Consider the following 17589-nt stretch of genomic DNA (forward strand, 5'->3'; position numbering starts at 1 on the left):
TTCCCCGCACCCACATTGGACAGTTCACAACCACCTGTAACTCCAGCTTCCGGGAGATCTGATGCCCTCTTCTGGCCTCCTTGGGCACCCAAACACACACATACACATACAAACCCTTAAAACTAAAAGGTTCAGAGGGACTGGAGGGATGGTCCGGGTGATTATAAGCACCTGTTGTCCTTGCAGAGGCCCCAGGCTCAGTTCTTGGCATCTGCGTGGTGGCTCACAACTGCCTGTAACTCCAGTTCCTGGGGTTCCAACACCCTAGCCTCCTCGGGCACCAAGTACACTTACAATATACATCCATGCACACAGGCAAAACACTCACACACATAAAATCATATTTTAAAAAAAAATAATAAATAGGGGATGGAGAGATGGCTCAGAGGTTAAGAGCACTGGCTGTTCTTCCAGAGGTCCTGAGTTCAATTCCCAGCAACCACATGGTGGCTCACAACCATCTAGAATGAGATCTGGTGCCCTCTTCTGGCCTGCAGGGATGTGTGCAGGCAGAACATTGTATACATAATAAATAAATAAGTAAATAAATAAATAAATAGCAGGGCGGTGGTGGTGCACGCCTTTAATCCCAGCACTTGGGAGGCAGAGGCAGGCAAATCTCTGTGAGTTCGAGGCCAGCCTGGTCTACAAAGCAAGTTCCAGGAAAGGCGCAAAGCTAAACAGAGAAACCCCATCTCAAAAAACCATAAATGAATGAATGAATAAATAAAGTGTTCCAATAGGAGACAGCGTCTAGAGAGGAAAAAAAAAAGAATGGGATCCAAGGTAGCTGTAATGTCAGCTGTGTCTGACTTGTCAAGTTGAGGGATAAGTACATGTATATTAGTCACATGATCCCCAATATTTTTGTGTGCCTCAATTTTTTCCTAATAAAAATAATTCATATTTTTATATGAGAGGGCAGGGGATTAAAATACTGAGGTAAATCATCAAAATAGACAACAGTGAGTTTTTCTCCTAAAAGAGGGAGAAAGGGCAAAAGCAGTCTGGATTCCATTCATAATTTTATTGCAGCCGGGGGTGGGGAGGTGGGGAACAGCCTCTCGCCTGTGTGTGGGGAACAGGCCCAATTTCTGAGCGCACAGGACTGCCCGAGGGAGGGGTGGCTAGAAGCACGGGTGTGATGCCTCCTGCCCCCGACAACCTGGCTTACGGATCTGTTTGTAGCTTGGCAGTGATGGGGAATTGAACTGAGGATCTAACACATGCCAGAAAAGGGCTTTACTGCTGAGCCCACAGCCGTGGCCTCTCTGAGGTTTCTGGAAGTACAAATGAATGCATATTCACATCGCATATTTACGTTTGACATATTCATGACGTAGTCGCAATCATATTTAGGTGACATCTCAATCTCAAGATGCTCAGAGCTAAGAAACCATTAAAACAAGTTACTACATGATGGGTGCTGTCCACTGGACTCTACCTTTCAAAGCTTCTAACAAGCTTGTTTGTTCAGTTCATCAATGTTATTTCTAGAAATAACCAATGTTATTTCTAGAAATAAAAATCTACCTACTGTTAAAAACTGCTTTTGTTTCAGATCAGATACATTGAACACAACAACACACTAAGTAGTTTCCTCACATCCCACTGGTGTGGTTCAGTAGGCTGGCAGATGGTGGGCACCTGTCCTCCGTTCCCCAACCAGACTAATGTCCATCCTTCCTCAGGTTAACACACAGAGCTTGGTTTATACAGCCCTGGACCTAGAGTCAAGGAACAAGCAGAAGGTGGTTTGGCCACCAGTAAGTCCTGCACATGGAAGCAGGGGGATGGCTGCCTCTGTGTAGCCAACATACCTCAGGCATATGCAGAGCTGGCTCCAGAAACTAGCTCCATTGGCCAGGAAACCCTGGGTACAGACACACGGGCACACACGCAGGCAGACCATCCAGCCATACCCAGTCTTTCGAGGAGAAGGCTGTCCACGATCTCCCCGGAGAACAGCAGGAGCGTGGGAGGCAGCACCACATGGTCTGGCCACATGAGGAGGAACCTCAGAGCCAGCCACTTGCCTGGTTTATTCCTCACGACATTCTCTCAGGATCCTACCTGTAAATGATGGGCCACCGCTGTATCGGTGGAGGCTAGGACACCTGTGGTGGAGGGAACCAGGGAATATGACAGAACCCTCACCAAGGAGGCCTTCCCTAGCTGAGGGTGCAATACCAGGTTGAAAACGTACAAGGCAATTTTCACAGTTTTCTTTTTAAAATTCAACGTATTACTATTGTTCTTGTTGATGACGATGTGAGTGTAGACATGCTTTTGTGGAGGACAACTTGTAAGAGTTGGCTCTCTCCAACTGTGGGGTCCAGGGATCGAACTCGGGTCCTCGGGTTCGTGAAAAAAGCCCTTTAGCCACTGAGTCATCTCACCCGGCCTCCCTAAGCAATAAGGAACAGAATGGCTTTGAGACGGGGTCTCTCAGTGTACCCCCAAGCTAGCCTAGAACTCTCAAGTCTTCTAGTCTCAGGCCTGCCGAGCCTTGGGGCTACAGGCAGGAGCCACCACAGCTGGCTCCATTTTTTTTTTCCTCCCAACTGCCTTTATAGCTATAACAGCCAACCTCTGAGGAAATGGCCTTTGGTGGTCTTTTCATTGATAAGCACATTCTTCTACCTGGCTTTCCTGGGCCAAGGACTCCTGGGTTGGGCCGCCTGTTGGTTCCCTATGCAGATTAGGTAGGGCGATGGGGATCCAGCCAGAGAAAGTCCTCTAATGATTGCTGTTGGTTGCTCGGGGAAGCCTAGGAGAAAGACATCAAGTCCTTCTCTAATCATCCTGGCTCCATCTTTCTTGTTTTTTTTTTTTTTTTTTTTTTTTTTTTTTCTACCTACCACTGCCTCCCAAGTGCTGAGGTCTAAAAGCACCCCACCTCTGGTCTTTTCTGGATTACGTGTCTGTGTGACCCTACCCGAGGAGCCCAGAGGCAGACTCCCTCTGGAGCTGGAGTGACAGGTGGTTATGAGCCACCTGACGTGGGTGTGGGGACTGAACTCAGGACCTCTACAGGAACAGCAGGCAGGCACTCTGAACTACTGAGCCATCTCTCATTTTCCTGTCTAAACAAACAGCATACTATGCGAGCAGCCGCCAGGTCCCTCCTGGCGACACACAATGGAGAGCAGGCAGGGCAATACAAGGCGTGTTCAAAGCCACTTGGAGGTTAGAGGGCCCCGCCTCCAGCTTCCCGGACTAGAGGACGTCCATCCGGCATTCTGATGAATGGAATCCGTCACAAGCACCCATGCGCCTGTTCTTCCCCTTGGAAACGTGAGACACGTGAAGAAAAATGTGTGCGCTTTACGCTTCCATCAGCCAGGTCCCCTTTTTCACAGAACCTTTCCCCAATACTATGCAAAAGCAGCCTGGAGCCGCCTCAGAGCCTTAGCTCGGAGCTAAGTCAGACGCTTCACCCATTTCCGCCCCAGAATGTGGCCCGAAAGGCTGGATTACAGCTGCCTCCCCGGCAGTGGGAGGAAATAAAACCCTCTCTTGGGTGCTTTTGTATTCTGGGCCACCCTGAAAACCTTCCCCAACAAGATCCGATTGCCTTCCTTCTAGCAGACAGCAAGGTCCTATGAATTGCCAGAGGACGCCAAGTCTGTCTCCAGAGCCCCACCGGCCGCCTGAGGCTGGAGGGCTGAATCATCATGGCTACCCACGCTGGGAAAGTCTCGACTGGGTTCCCTTCTGGGTAGCTCCCAGGGCCCGGCCCCACAAAAAGAACCGGATTTGGAGACCTGCACTCCCAGGCAGCCTTTCTCATCAGAGGCAGTGGGGTGGGAAGGACAGGTCTCCAACAAAATAGTGAGCCCTAGAGGTACTCAGCAGCAGAGGACACTGACTCATTGGAGCAAGTGACCACCATGTGCCTAGGGATCCTCTCCTGGACCACACCCACATATGGCAGCCCACCATACAGGCAGAGGTGATGTCCTAGAAGGGGCCTAAGAAGTATACGGAAGTTCTGGGCGAGATGCGGAAGGGATTTTGTTGTTGTTTTTGTTTTTGTTTTTTCTTGCGAGACAGGTTTCTCTGTATAGCCCTGGCTGTCCTGGAACTCCCTCTACAAACCATACTAGCCTCAAACTCAAAGATCCGCCTGCCTCTGGGTCCCAAGTGCTGGGATTAAAGGTGTGAACCACCACCGCCCTGCTGGGAGCTCTTGTTTTTGTTTTTGTTTTTGTTTTTTTAAGATCTCCTACCTACACAAACAAGGTAAAAGTTCCAGCCTCAGGACTTTCCTCCAGCAAGGCTCAGGGATGGGGGAGGGAGGGAGGACATCACAATCTCAGAGTGAGGAGGGCTTTAGTGAAGCATCCTTTGAATCAGAAGTCACACGCTCCTGTATCTACAGGAGCCTGGAAGATAGAATGTGGCAGAAGCGAATCTGGCCACTTGTTGGAGTGGAGAGCTGTGGTCCAAACCTTAGCCCAACCCAGCCACTGGAGGCCACCCAGCACCAAGTAGTGGAGCAGCCAGGCAGCTGGCAGGCCCACAGGTGGCTGTGGGTGTGACGCTAGAGGCTTAGCTCACAAGGTCATTGGGCCTCCACCCTGGGATCTGCCGTCCGGAGTCACCCGAGGGTATCACGAGTAGGAGGGCTGTGAACTCTTGGTTCCGGAGGCCTATTCTAAGCACACTCTGCATGCTGGAACTTCTCTCTCCCCTTTCCATGAGATAAGCATCAGCAATGTACACCACCAAGGAAGACACTTAGGAATTACAAGTGCTGATGCATAGCTCCCTGAGGGCAGGTCTCTGCAGGGGAGTGAACGTGTGTCCTGAGGTATGGGAACCCTAGCTTGTGGCATGTGCTCAAGCCCATCCTCTCCTAACCACCCTCCTCTGGGTCCACACCCAGCCTGAGATCCAAGGTGGGAGCAACATCTCCAGCAGCCTGGTCCCGCAGCACCTCCCTTTCAGCTGATATCCAAGAGGAGTTCTGGTCCAGTCTTAGGTGGAAGGAGGCCGGAGCCCCGCCCTGGCTCCACCCCTAACTAGCTGTGTCCTTCAGGAGGTCATAATCCTGGGTAAGACAATTTCCTAAGGTGCCAGATGAGGAAATCTCGGGTGGGAAAGGGTCAGCCCCTGGTCACCTCTGCCTCTCACCTGTAGATAGTTCTCTTTGAATGTCAAAGTCAGGCTGACTGAAACTACTACCTAACCTTGATGATATCAACTACCCTAGGGTGGGTAAAACACACCTATAGTACTAATAAAAATGTGTGTTTCCCCCACAATCTCAGGCTATTTCTGGAAAAAACATCCTGGATAAGGTGGCAGAAAAGCGAGATAAATCTTTAAGACCCACCAGCATACCGCACTTTACACCAGACAAACATCACCCCTAGGACCAGGTGTCCGTGTGCAAGAATACACATGTCACAAGCAACACATGCCAAGCCCTCCACGCTCTCCAAGTGACGAAAGCGTCTTATTTGAGCTCCTGGGCTGAGACCGCCTGGAAATTACAGCTTTAGAGGAATAAAACATTCCATTCAGACGTGCGGTTCCAGACTGAAGGCCTATGAGCAAAGTTTCCGGTGGCCTCTGCTCCTCTCCCCACACCGGAAAGCCAGGCGGGTCACCCCGTCCTCAGATTAAGGAGCAGCTGCAACAGCTGGGGGAGCCCAGTGACGGTCTCAGGAGGGCATCACGTTCTCCAAATGGGAACCCCAAATAGGGGATGCCTGGCTTTCAGCCAGCACCCCCACCGGCTGCTCACTAACCTCCCCAGCATATCTCAGTGCTCACACCTTCCCCGCCCACGGCGCATGGACCTTCCCAAACAGGCCCTACAGACAGGCCCGCTGGTCCCCACCCAGCCAGGTCCCAGCCCGGCACTTCGCGGTACCCAACTGACATCCATGGTCCTTTTCAAGGACACTGCAGCATACAATCCAGCCTTAGGGAGTGGGGGTCTTCGGCCAGCCGCCCAGCTCCTCAAAGCACACATACACACACACACACACACACACACACACACACACACACACGCTCACACGCCGACAATGCCCTGGTGAACCCCAGAGCGAGGCCTGTCGCCTGCACCCTGTAGTCCAACCGAATGCCTCCGGGAGAGACTGGGGGAGGATGCAGGCGGTGGCGAGCGGATGCAAGAATGCAAGGCTGTGGCCAGGGCGGCGCCGGCGGGGCTCACCTTTTTGACTTGGTCATCCTTTAGCTCGGTGAAGTAATAGGCCAGGAGCTGCGCAGCGATCATGCTGGCGGTCGGGGATGCGGGGAAGCAGGCGTGGGGCCAGCGGCTCCTCGGTAGCCCTGGTGAGCAGTGGTCCTCCGGTGGCGGATCTGCGACTCCTCCTCCTGCTTTGGCTCCTCCCCCTCAGTCCCCGGGCGGGGCGTCAGCCTGCGCGCTCCGGACCTCCGAGCTCCCGTCCCTGGGAGGGTGACAGCCGCCAGCCGGCCCACCTCCTCAGTCCCCATTGGCTGCACTGCGCCTCTGCTGCACCAAGCTGGGGCTTCCCAGCCGGAGCGGGAGAGTGACGGCTGCTCCCTCCCGCGCCGGAAAGGAGGCAGCACCCAGCACGTCCCCCACGTAAGGAGCGCACGGTCACGCGTGGTGGCACTGTGCCACGCCTGAGCGGGTGGGTGGGACCCGGGGCAGGAGGTGTGCGACACGATCTGGAGAGGATGAGAGGACTGATCCTGGAGTGTTGCCCCCGGACACCCGCAGACTGGAGAACGCGAGCGGGGCCACACCCCTTCTTCTGAGATTAGGGCTCGCCCCCCCCCCCCGCCCTCACCTCCCCACTGTTGGGGAAGCACACAAGTGGGCGTGGAAAGCGAGCGGAAGCTAGAGCTAGGCGGCTTCGCGGATCTTGCACTGGGTCCCTGCGCCTGCCCGCCCTAGAGTAGCCAGGATCTAAGGATGATGCACGGAACCGTACCTTGGTCCCCCCAAAGCCTACATTCCAAATTGTCAGAGTTCACATGACTAAGCCCGAACCGCCCGCCCCAGTGGCTCCAAGTAAGAGTTCACGGGTTCCCGCAAGGAATTTGGGCCTCAGGCCACAGGCTGTCCCCATCCTCCCAGTCCTCTCTGGCTCTTTGGCATCCTAGAGGTTGGGAGTACTGTTCAGTTTGGGGACTGGGGGGAAATCCTGTTACTACACGTAAGAACTCAGACAAACAGAAGTCACTGCCGCCCTGAGTCCACAGGTAAGGAACCTGAGCCCACTTTACAGCTGTGTTCAGGAGTAAGAGGCTGGGTTTGCTTATCGTCCACACTGGTGACCTCGCAGTTGGCAGCTTCTCTTGCAGGCCACGGTTCCTGAGGCCAAGACTGCCGCATATGGGGCCCTGAGATGACCAGAGTCTGGCTTCTACCGCAACCCGGGTGCTGGGAGCCCCTGGCCTGGCATCCATCAAGGCGGAGATATCTAAGCCCCAGGACATCCTTCAAGTACCCCAGGACCCTCACAGCCGCCACCACCCACTGGAGAAAGGGGACCTTAGACCAGAGGCCTCCATCCAGGACACATCTCTACCCTGCCTTGGGACAGGTGCAGATGTGTCCTGAATCACCTCTCTGAGTGTCTCTCTCTCTTTTTTTTTTTTTTTTTTTTTCTCGAGTCAGGGTTTCTCTGTGTAGCTTTGCGCCTTTTCCTGGTACTCGCTTTGTAGACCAGGCTTGGCCTCGAGCTCACAGAAATCCGCCTGCCTCTGCCTCCCGAGTGCTGGGATTAAAGGCGTGCGCCACCACCGCCCGGCGAGTGTCTCTCTCTTTACCCATAAGATAGAACAGTAGCTAGGTAACTTCTGAGGCTATAACCTGTGGTGTTTTGTTTTTGTTGTTGTTCGCTTTTTTTGTGAAACAACAGCATAAATATCTTCATCTAATAAAATACACCGGGCTGCTATCATAGAGTGGACTTGGGAGCCTACAGGTTAAAGTTTGGGGGCCTGTTACCTGTACATCACCATTTCCAAGGCCCAGGGAGAGCCTAACAGTTACATTTGAATTATTTTTTCTAATAGAAGCCCCCCCCCCACACACACACACACAGATTATCTAGCCTTTGAGTCCCACGTAAATCTCAATCTACCCCTGGATAACTCTAAATCAAGAACAGCAGATTTTTCCTGCCGACACAAATACTACCCATGTGGCCACCAGAACAAAATGGTTCTTCTGAACTGTATTTGGATTTACAGGTACATTTCGGCAGGCTCAGGAGGCTGGGGACTCTTTGAGGATGGAGGGTTATTTTTGTTCTTCTTAGCTCTGTAGGTTAAATGGGCCACCTTTCTGAGCCCAGTGTCAGGGTCCTGGCCCTCACCCAGCCTTCAGCACTGTCACCCATCAAGCCGGAGTCGGGGAGAAGCTTAGCCGTGCTTGTAGGCAGGTAGGGACCTCTGCTGTCCCCTCTCCTAGCCCCTGTACCAGGGTGACTCAGGACACATGCGCAGATGCAAAGCCGGGCACCAAGGGTTAGCATTATTTCCTGATACATCTCTAGGTCAGATCCGTTGCTACTCCCAACATCCCCACCGCCACCTCTACCCCCCACCCCCTACCCCGTGCCCGCCTTGTGTCTTCCTCCTTTCTAGCCAGAAGTATGACTAGAACATTTGAGCTGTCTTTCTGGCTGCTGGCTACCCGCCGCCGCCGCCATCCAAACCACTCGGAGCTGCAGGCCACATTAATTGCACTGAAGATCAAGCTAATCGCCATCATGTCCCAGCTCACAAGCCCCTTCTGGGCCCTGCATCCTGATGGAGCCAATTGAAATGTGTTGGCCGGGGACCTGACCCTACTCTATTTCTCTCTTCCCTTGTCCCTGGCCACAGCAGGGCTGTTCCCACTGTCTTCACCCACAAGTCCGCTCCATTGTGCCCCAATTCGTTATTACCTTGCTCACCCGGTCTTCTCTGCTCACCTGACCTGCTCAAGTTCCAGCTTCACCAAAGGCAGACGCATCTGGCTTCCCTTCCCTAGTCAGCCTCCCCTGACCTCAGCTACTCACCCTGGCCTCCCAGGCCCCAGCACCTCCACAGGGCACACTCGGACAGTTCTCAGAGTCCATGCAAATGGACGCCAGGGCTCTTCTGTACAGACAAGGAGCCGGACGCACAACTGGTGGGCCATCTTGCCCAGTGGCAGGTTGCAGTGGAATTTGGAGCCAGGACTCAAACCCAGTTCTGATACTCAGCCAGCACTCTGTCCATCCCACCTCACCACCTCAGGCAGCCTGGGCCCCAGATAAGCAACACTGAGTCAGGACTGCCTCACTGATATGGGTGACTGTGTCCTGGGAGACTGGTTTTATCTGCCCCCATCAGGCAGCTCCCTGAAGCTTGCCCTAGGGCAGTGTTGTGTCCGTCAATTGAGCCGCAGATCACCTCATGCATGTTTCTTGTTGGTTTTTTTTTTTTTGAGACAGGGTCTCACTATGTAGTTCCAGCTGCCCTGGAACTCTCTCTGTAGACCAGGCTGGCCTGGAGATCTGCCTACCTCTGCCTCCCAAGTGCTGGGATTAAAGATGTGCACCACCATGCCCAGCTGTATTTTTACTTTTTTTAGGTTTATTTTTTTTGTATGTGAATGTTTTGCATACATGCATTATGAATGTATGTGTGTATGCATGGATACCATGCATGTGCCTGGTGCCCAAGGGTGTTTGTAAGTTGCCATGTAGGTGCTGGGAATTGAACCCTGGCCCCCCTAAAAGCAGCCATTGCTCTTTCTAACCCCCATCAAAAGGGTCATGACCCACAGGTTGAGAACTCTTGCCCTAGACCCACCCGAAGAACTTAATCCAGAGAGTCTCAGCCCTCCATCCCCTTTCTGGAAGCTTCTCCTTCCCCTCCAGTCCACTGAGCTCCCAGTTCGTTCACCGGAGCTCCCCTGGTCGTGGGAAGGACCAAATGTTGCCAGGCTGCTACCCACCCCCTCAAACACACCTGCCCAGAAGACAGGTTGAATGCTTGGGCCATCTATTAATCTCCATCCGACCCACAGTACTGGGTGTTACTCCACGGTGCTCTCGGACAGACTGGCTGAACCTCTGGCACCTGGGAGCGCACTCCTACCAATAATCGTGTTTACATAATGTCACCAGTTTACAGAGCGGTTTCTCACATATTGCCTCATTTATCCTGATAACAGCCTGGAGAGGTTACCAGGACAAATATCATTATCCCCACTTAATCATTCAGTGAGGTGTGAGAGAGGCCTGTAGATAATAAGAAGAGACAGCCGGGCGGTGGTGGCGCACGCCTTTAATCCCAGCACTTGGGAGCCACTCTAAATTCCAGGCCAGCCTGGGCTACAGAGCAAGTTCCAGGACAGGCTCCAAAGTGACACAATGAAATCCTGTCTCGAAAGATAAATAAATAAATAAATAAATAAATAAACAAATAAACAAACAAACAAACAAACAACCCACCAAACAGTGTTTCTGTGAGTCACATCACTGGGTTACAACCTGGCTGAGAATTTGCCCAGTGAGAGCTGCTGATTCAGACCCTGGGGATGGTGATATAATGTCTTCTATAACGAAACCCCAGATAGCCTATCACCTACAGCCTGTAGGGACTTTCTAATGAAGAGTACCCAAGGGTGAAAGTTCGCTGGGACCTCTACTCAGCTTTGCCCAAAAAGCTACCAGCACCTCCAGATACCACCCATAGTGCCTGGGCTGGTAAAAAAAAAAAATCACATTCTCAGCTGCTTTCCCTCTGACTGGCCCAAAGTTCTTTCTGTTAAATTCAAGATCAATTAGCTGTCAACTGCTAAGCTAAAACTATAATGTCTTGTTTGGCCCAGGTAGTGTTTTATAAACACTGGCCAACACTTAGCCTCCTCATTCGACTTCACTGTAAAACCCACATTTCTAGCGTCCAGGATCTAGCCCCATGGTGATAATTATGTAGCAAGAGGTGGGCTAGGCATGAAAGCAGCCACTACCCTCTCTTCAGCCCAGGCAGGCGCCTGGAGCCAGCCCCAGCCCACACAACCCACCACTCCACGGATTGAGGACTCTGGAAAGGACTGCCTCTGTCCTAATGGGGGGTACTTTATAAGCAAGGAGCCTCAGGCATTAGGGCCAGAGTTGGGATGAAGCGAGGCAGGAGCGGGGTGCCAGATTTAAGTTTTGCACTTAAACATTTGGAGAATGTTGTGCCTTGGGAACACCTGCCCCTGGGGGTATCCTAATGACTCCTACCTGCTTGCTTGGCTCTACCCTGGCGGCTTCACCACTACTCAGAGAGGGCTCCACCCCCACATCCTCACTCAGCTTCTAGCCCGAGGAGGCTGAGGAAGGCCTGGAGGAGGGCCGTTCTGAAGGCCCGAGGCGCTTAGACACCTGTTCTTTATCTCAAGCCAGGCCTTCCCCACAGGAAGCCCTTATTTTGTTGGCCCAGAGCAATTACAAGTGACCATGTGGACCACCCTGAGTTTCCTGATCAGGGCTGCCCAGTCCCCACACAAATGACCGACCACCTTCACCTTCACAGAGCCGGCAAAGGTCCAGCCTCTACCCACCTGCCTGCCTTTGGTTTCGTGCCAAAATATACTAGGAAGTGCTTACACACACACAGGCCACGTCCACGCCTAGAGAGGGCTCTCAGGGCAGAAGTGTTCAGAGCAAATCGAACATTCAAACAAGCAAACAAAAATTAAGGGCTGACTTGGTGTTTTTGCTAAGAAAAGACCTTTTAAAAGCTACTTTTATCAATGGGAGTTGGTGGTGCACGCCTTTAATCCCCAGCACACAGGAGGCAGAGGCAGGTGGATCTCTGTGACTTCAAGGCCAGCCTGGTCTTTGTAGTGACTTCCAGGACTATGTAGTAAGTTGCCTTTTTCTTTCTTTCTCTTTCCTTTTTCTTTCTCTTTCTTTCTTTTCTTTCTTTCTTTCTTTCTTTTTTGTTTTTGGAGCTGAGGATCGAACCCAGGGCCTTGGGTTTGCTATGCAAGCAATCTGCCACTGAGCTAAATCCCCAACCCCGCCTTTTTCTTTCTTTAAAAAAAAAAAAGAATTTTTTTAATTTATTTATTTTTATTTTATGTGCATCGGTGTTTTGTCGTGGGTGTCTGGTCCCCTGGAACTGGAGTTACAGACAGTTGTGAACTGCCATTGGCTGCTGGGAATTGAACCCAGGTCCTCCGGAAGAGCAGTCAGTTGTCTTAACTGCTGAGCCATCTCTCCAGCTCCTGTAAGTTGCTGTCTGAGTTGTTAACAAGTGTTTAAAAATCGTTCAGTGGATCTTAGCCTGGGATTAATATTTCTAACGATTTCTGAAACGACCCTAAACATGCTTCTGCAATCTTGTACTGTGTATTTATGGGAAGAGGTTTTCTCAGCATTGATGAGACTAAAGGGAGTTGACTCTGAAAATAAAAAAATAAAATAAAATAAAAAAAGCCACAAAGATTTGGTATATCCTTCAGGATGAAATATTCAGCCCAGATTTAATTCCTCAAGTAAAAACAAACATACTCATCGATTCTTTGGGTTTTTTTTTTCTTTCTCTTTCTCTTTCTTTCTCTCTCTCCCTTTCTTTTTCTTTCTTTCTTTTTCTTTTTTTTTTTTTTTTTTTTAACTCCGAGACAGGGTTTCTCTGTGTAGCCCTGGCTGTCCTGGAACTCACTCTGTAACCAGACTGGCCTCCAACTCGGAAATCCAATTGCCTCAACCTGCTCTTCCCCATTCCTGGAGTGCTGGGATGCGTGTGCCACCACCTGGCCAAACATGCCCATCTTACTAGCAGCCAAATTACTGTCGTCTTTAGTAGGCAAGAGCGAATGCGTATTAGAGCTGGCAAGATGGCTTCATTGCCGAGCAACCCTGACACCCTGAGTTCCATCCTTGAAACCGATCATGGAAGGAGGTTCGGGAACCGGCTGCCAAAGGTGCCTTCCGACCGCCACACATTCACGCATGCGCGCCGATGACCCCCTCCCCACACAATAATCATTAATTTAATTTAATTTAAATTACATGCCTTTAATCCCAGCACTCCAGAGGCAGAGGCAGGATTTCTATGAGTTTGAGACCAGCCTGGTCTACAAAGCAAGTTCTAGGACAACCATGGCTACACAGTGAAAACCTACATTAAAAAATTATACATATATATGAATATAAATCATATGTTAAGTATGTTTAACGTAAATTTATGATTTATCATCAGTAAATATTTGATTTGTATACTTCCTTATATATCTATGTACTCAGAGTCATGTAAAAATTTTTCAGGCAAAATGGGTGACAAATGGAAAAGTTTAAGAAGCCCTGCTCTATCCAAAATTTACGAGGCAGAGGCAGGAGAATTGCCCCAAATTTGAGGCTAGCCTGTAGCACCTAGCAAGTTCAATGCCAGCCAGGTCTACATAGTGAGACCCTATCTCAAAAATAAAAAAATAAAATAAAATAAGGCCAGACGGCAGTGGCGCACGCCTTTAATCCCAGCACTCGGAAGGCAAAGCCAGGCGGATCTGGGTTTCACTATGTAGCTTTGGAGCCTGTCCTGGAACTTGATCTGTAGACCAGGCTGGCCTCAACTCAGAGATTCACCTGCCTCTGCCTCCTGAGTGCTGGGATTAAAGGTGTGCACCACCACTGCCCAACTAGGATTGTCCTTTTAAACTTTTTATTTCATTCATTTATGTGTGTGTGTGTGTGTGTGTGTGTGTGTGTGTGTGTGTGTGTGTGTGTGTTTTCATGGACACATTGTGGTACACATGTGGGGTTTACGGACCACTTACCGGAGTCCGTTATCTCCTTCTGATATGGGGGAGGGGGTATCCTAGCAACCACTTGTATACAGAGCCATCTTGCCAGCCCCTCTATGTCTCAATGTAAATACCTTGAAGAGAGCTGAGGACCAAACACTCTCCCCACAGACACTGAGAATGAGTGCCTCCCTCTGCAGTCAGATTCTTCTGTAATATACTGTATCAGCTCCCGTGGCTCACTCCAGCACTCAGGTGGCAGAGTCAGGAGCGTCAAGGCCAGCCTGGGCTACCTATTTAGACTCTGTCTCAGGAAACAAAATGTAAAACAGGAAGAAACCCCACTTTGTTGGGAGAATTCCCACAGAGCTGCACCTGGTTTGAGTGTTAGCACCTGGCCTTATTCTGCCTTCTGGGAAAGCTACCTTTTGTTTCGAGGCACCCCTGATGTGACTCTTGTCTGAGAGTCTTCTGAAGGTGCAAAGCCTATGCAAATGTGATTGAGAAAGAACTGGAACACCACAGGTATTTCTTGAGTGAGAATTTGCATTTGGCATTGTCCCTTGGGGAAGACTAGATAAGAGGTTTTTGGGGTACAAAAATTTACTTGCTAAAAGGTGTAAATTGGAGAACAATAAAAGAGCCCTTTGCGCTGAGGGGCCCCCAGCTGAATCAGGCCCTCTGAATAGGTGAGACAGTTAATTGGCTTGATTTGTTTGGGAGGCAACTAGGCAGTGGGACCAAGTCCTGTGCTCATGGCATGAGTTGGCTGTTTGAAACCTGGAGCTTATGCAGGGACGCTTGGCTCAGTCTGGGAGGAAGGGACTGGACCTGCCTAGACTGAGTCTACCAGGTTGATCACAGTCCTCGGGGGAGGATTTGCCCTGGAGGAGGTGGGAATGGGGGGTGGGCTGAGGGTAAGGGGAGGGGGTAGGAGGGGGGAGAATAGGGGAACCCGTGGCTGATATGTAGAACTGAATGGTATTGTAAAATAAAATAAATAAATTTTTTTTTTTTTAAAAAAAAAGAGCCCTTTGCTAGTCTACAGTGGAGCAGTTGGTAGAGATGGATCCCCTCTGCAGCTGGGAAAGGCTAGAATCATCCTTCAGGTGCCTCTGCCTCTTGATTCCACAAACCTGAGCAAACATCCACACCCAACACGCAACACCTCTTATTCTCAAGTTCCCACCCTGTCAGTTTTTCCCCCTCAATAAATATTTGAGACATTCTCTACTCTGTATTCCCCTGGTCACTCCAAATGTGTGGCAAAGGACAAGACAGAGTGTCTGCCCACATTTTGGGAGACAGTGAGCATATCCTACTTAAATATGTATTAGGCCAGCATGGTCTAGCTAGCACAGCCACATCCCATCATAACCACCTCTCCTCTGGCCTAACTAATCAATGTTTCTGTTTTTAGCTGAATTCAGTGTCTCCTTGCCTTCCCCCCTCAAGGATCACATTTCCAGCCTCCTTTGCAGCTACGTGTGGTCATGTGACCAACCTCAGCTAAAGAGAGAAAGAGATGGAAGTGGGAGAGTCTTCTGGTAACTTTTGGAAGCCTGCCCAAGCATACAGCTATTATGCCACCTTCCCTAGGGCATTCTTCCTGCCTCCCTCCTGCCAGCTCCTTGGATTATAAATCACCCTGGGAAAGGCAGCCGTACCATACAAGATAAAGCACCAAATTTAAGTAGGTGCCTGGGTCCCAGTCAGCAAGGTGTCCTCCTCACCAGCCCCACATACCTCCTACCTCCGGGTCTCCAAAACAAAAAGAAAAATGAAGTTACATCGTGTTTGTGGCTATTTAGGGGTTTTCTGTTAAAATCAACCAAATCTGTTTATAACCGACACAGAGACTCAATACCTAAGGGGTCAGGGCATTGTCGTAAGCAGGGCGGACAGGAAGGCCTCCCTGAGGATGTGACATTTGAGCAGAACAAAAGGAGGGAGAAGCCATGGCAGAGTCTGGGAAAGGGTGTCCTGGGCAGAACTGACGCCCTGTCACCCAAGCTGGAAACCCAAGCATTGTCCCTGGGCACCTTCTGTTCCACGGGCCACGTCTCATCTGTCACCGATGTTACAGGAATTTAGCAGAATCACTGTGTGGGGTAGATGGTAGAATGAATGGTGGGTTTTTAGAAGTACTTTGACCCTGAAGAATCCTTGTGGAAAGTGGTGATTGTTTTCCTGAATGAAGGGGCATTGTAGCCATCCCATGATTTTGGTCACAAGACACCTCAGGCACACCTGAGGCTCTAGTATCATTGTGTACCACAAAGGATACCTAATAAAGGACTAGAGTCATGAGGGCATGTGATGCTGTCCTTCAGGAAGACATGTAAATTAAGATTAGGGACCTTGGTATGAGGAAATATTTTGTGTAACTTTCAATAAAAATGCCTTTGTACTGCTGTTCGGGGTTCAGTCCATCAGAAGAAGTTGGACCTTCCTGCTGCCCCATAGGTCTTATAATTTCCTCATGGAGTGCCTTCTTTCTTCAACAGACCCATGCTACATGGTACACCCCGAAACACCAAATCTATCCAGAGCAAAGGAACTCAAAGAAATCAGACCACACAGTCTCCTGAATCCCACCTCTTCGGATGCCTTCTGCAGACGGGCCCACAATGGGTTAAACTACATCCTCAGTCAAGCATGTGTGAACTAACTCCCAGAACCTGCAACTGTGCCTTATTGGAAAAATGATCTTCTGGACCCTTTTTAGTCCTGTAGCCTTGTGGTAATTTGTAAGGGAATCCTTAAGGGAGAGAGTTCCCTTTGGGACGATGATCTCACTGTGTAGCCCAAGCTGGGCTTGAACTCACAATCCTCCTGCCTTGACCTCCCAAGGGCTAGGGCTACCAACATGCACTCCCATGCCCAGCCCTAGGAAGTCACTACAAAGCCCATCTAGACATCGACTCTTTCTACCCCAACTACAGAACTTGATTATTCAGGATGCCCTGTCGGGAAATGTTTTTGGTCATGTATCAAATATTTTAATCAGGTAACCCAATAATTACATGTTTATCTTCTAACTGCCAGTGCATACTACTGCGTTCATATGTATAAATCACAAACATGAAATGGCCTTGAGACTGGCTGCTTCTCATCAAGCTAAATATCTCCCTGCAGATCCTCTGCTGGGCGGAAATTATATGTTTTTAAGGCTCACTCATTTTGGAAGTATTCATCTGAATGTCTCTTTCTTTTGTCAGATACAATTACACCGACTGGATACAGTACTGCATATATATATGTGTGTGTATATATATATGTATATATATATAATTTATTTTTAATTTTATACACATTGGTGTTATGCCTACACATACATCTGTGTGGGGGTGTTGGATCCCCTGGAACTGGAGTTACTGACAATTGTTAGCTGCCATGTGGGTGCTGGGAATTGAACCCTGGTCCTCTGAAAGAGCAGCCAGCGCTCCTAACTGCTGAGCCATCTCTCCATCCCTGGTACTGCTTCTTTGCTCATGCAAAGATGTGTGCTCATGTTCATTTTGCAGCATGCAACTCTACTAAGGAACAGTCAAAAGCTCGAAAGCTGAGGAATGAGAGAGAGCGTGCAGGCTGTGGGTCACACGATGAGCATATCTCTACCACACAAAGGAATGAACGGGGTTTGGAAAATATGTTTTGTTGAGATGTAAACTCACATATAGTTCAACCATCTGATTTTGTCATTGTTTGAGGATTTATTTTGTTTTATGTGTGTTTTGGCTTGCATGTATGTATGTGCACCATATGTATACAGAGCTCGGAGAGGCCAGACAAGGGCTTCAGATCCCCTAGGCCTGGAGTGACAGACTTTTTTGAGCCACCATTATTCGCTCTGTAAGAAG

At 50.0% G+C, this 17589-nt stretch overlaps 1 protein-coding gene across 3 annotated transcripts in view; it reads right to left on the minus strand.

Moving 5' to 3' along the window:
• The window catches only part of Hk1 (hexokinase 1), a 111513-nt gene that overhangs the window by 66409 nt on the left and 27515 nt on the right, over positions 1-17589 (minus strand). Inside the window, exon 1 of one of the 3 annotated variants that reach the window (XM_028886184.2) lies at positions 6191-6590. The exons of the other annotated variants lie outside the window; for them this stretch is intronic. Within the exon in view, the coding sequence (XP_028742017.1) occupies positions 6191-6253 (63 nt within the window). The 5' untranslated portion in view covers positions 6254-6590. Of the gene's footprint in view, positions 1-6190; positions 6591-17589 lie in introns of those variants that run through there. 3 annotated transcript variants of the gene reach the window in all.

The sequence above is a fragment of the Peromyscus leucopus genome, chromosome 16_21 (assembly GCF_004664715.2).
Source record: "Peromyscus leucopus breed LL Stock chromosome 16_21, UCI_PerLeu_2.1, whole genome shotgun sequence".
Taxonomy (NCBI): Eukaryota; Metazoa; Chordata; class Mammalia; order Rodentia; family Cricetidae; genus Peromyscus; species Peromyscus leucopus.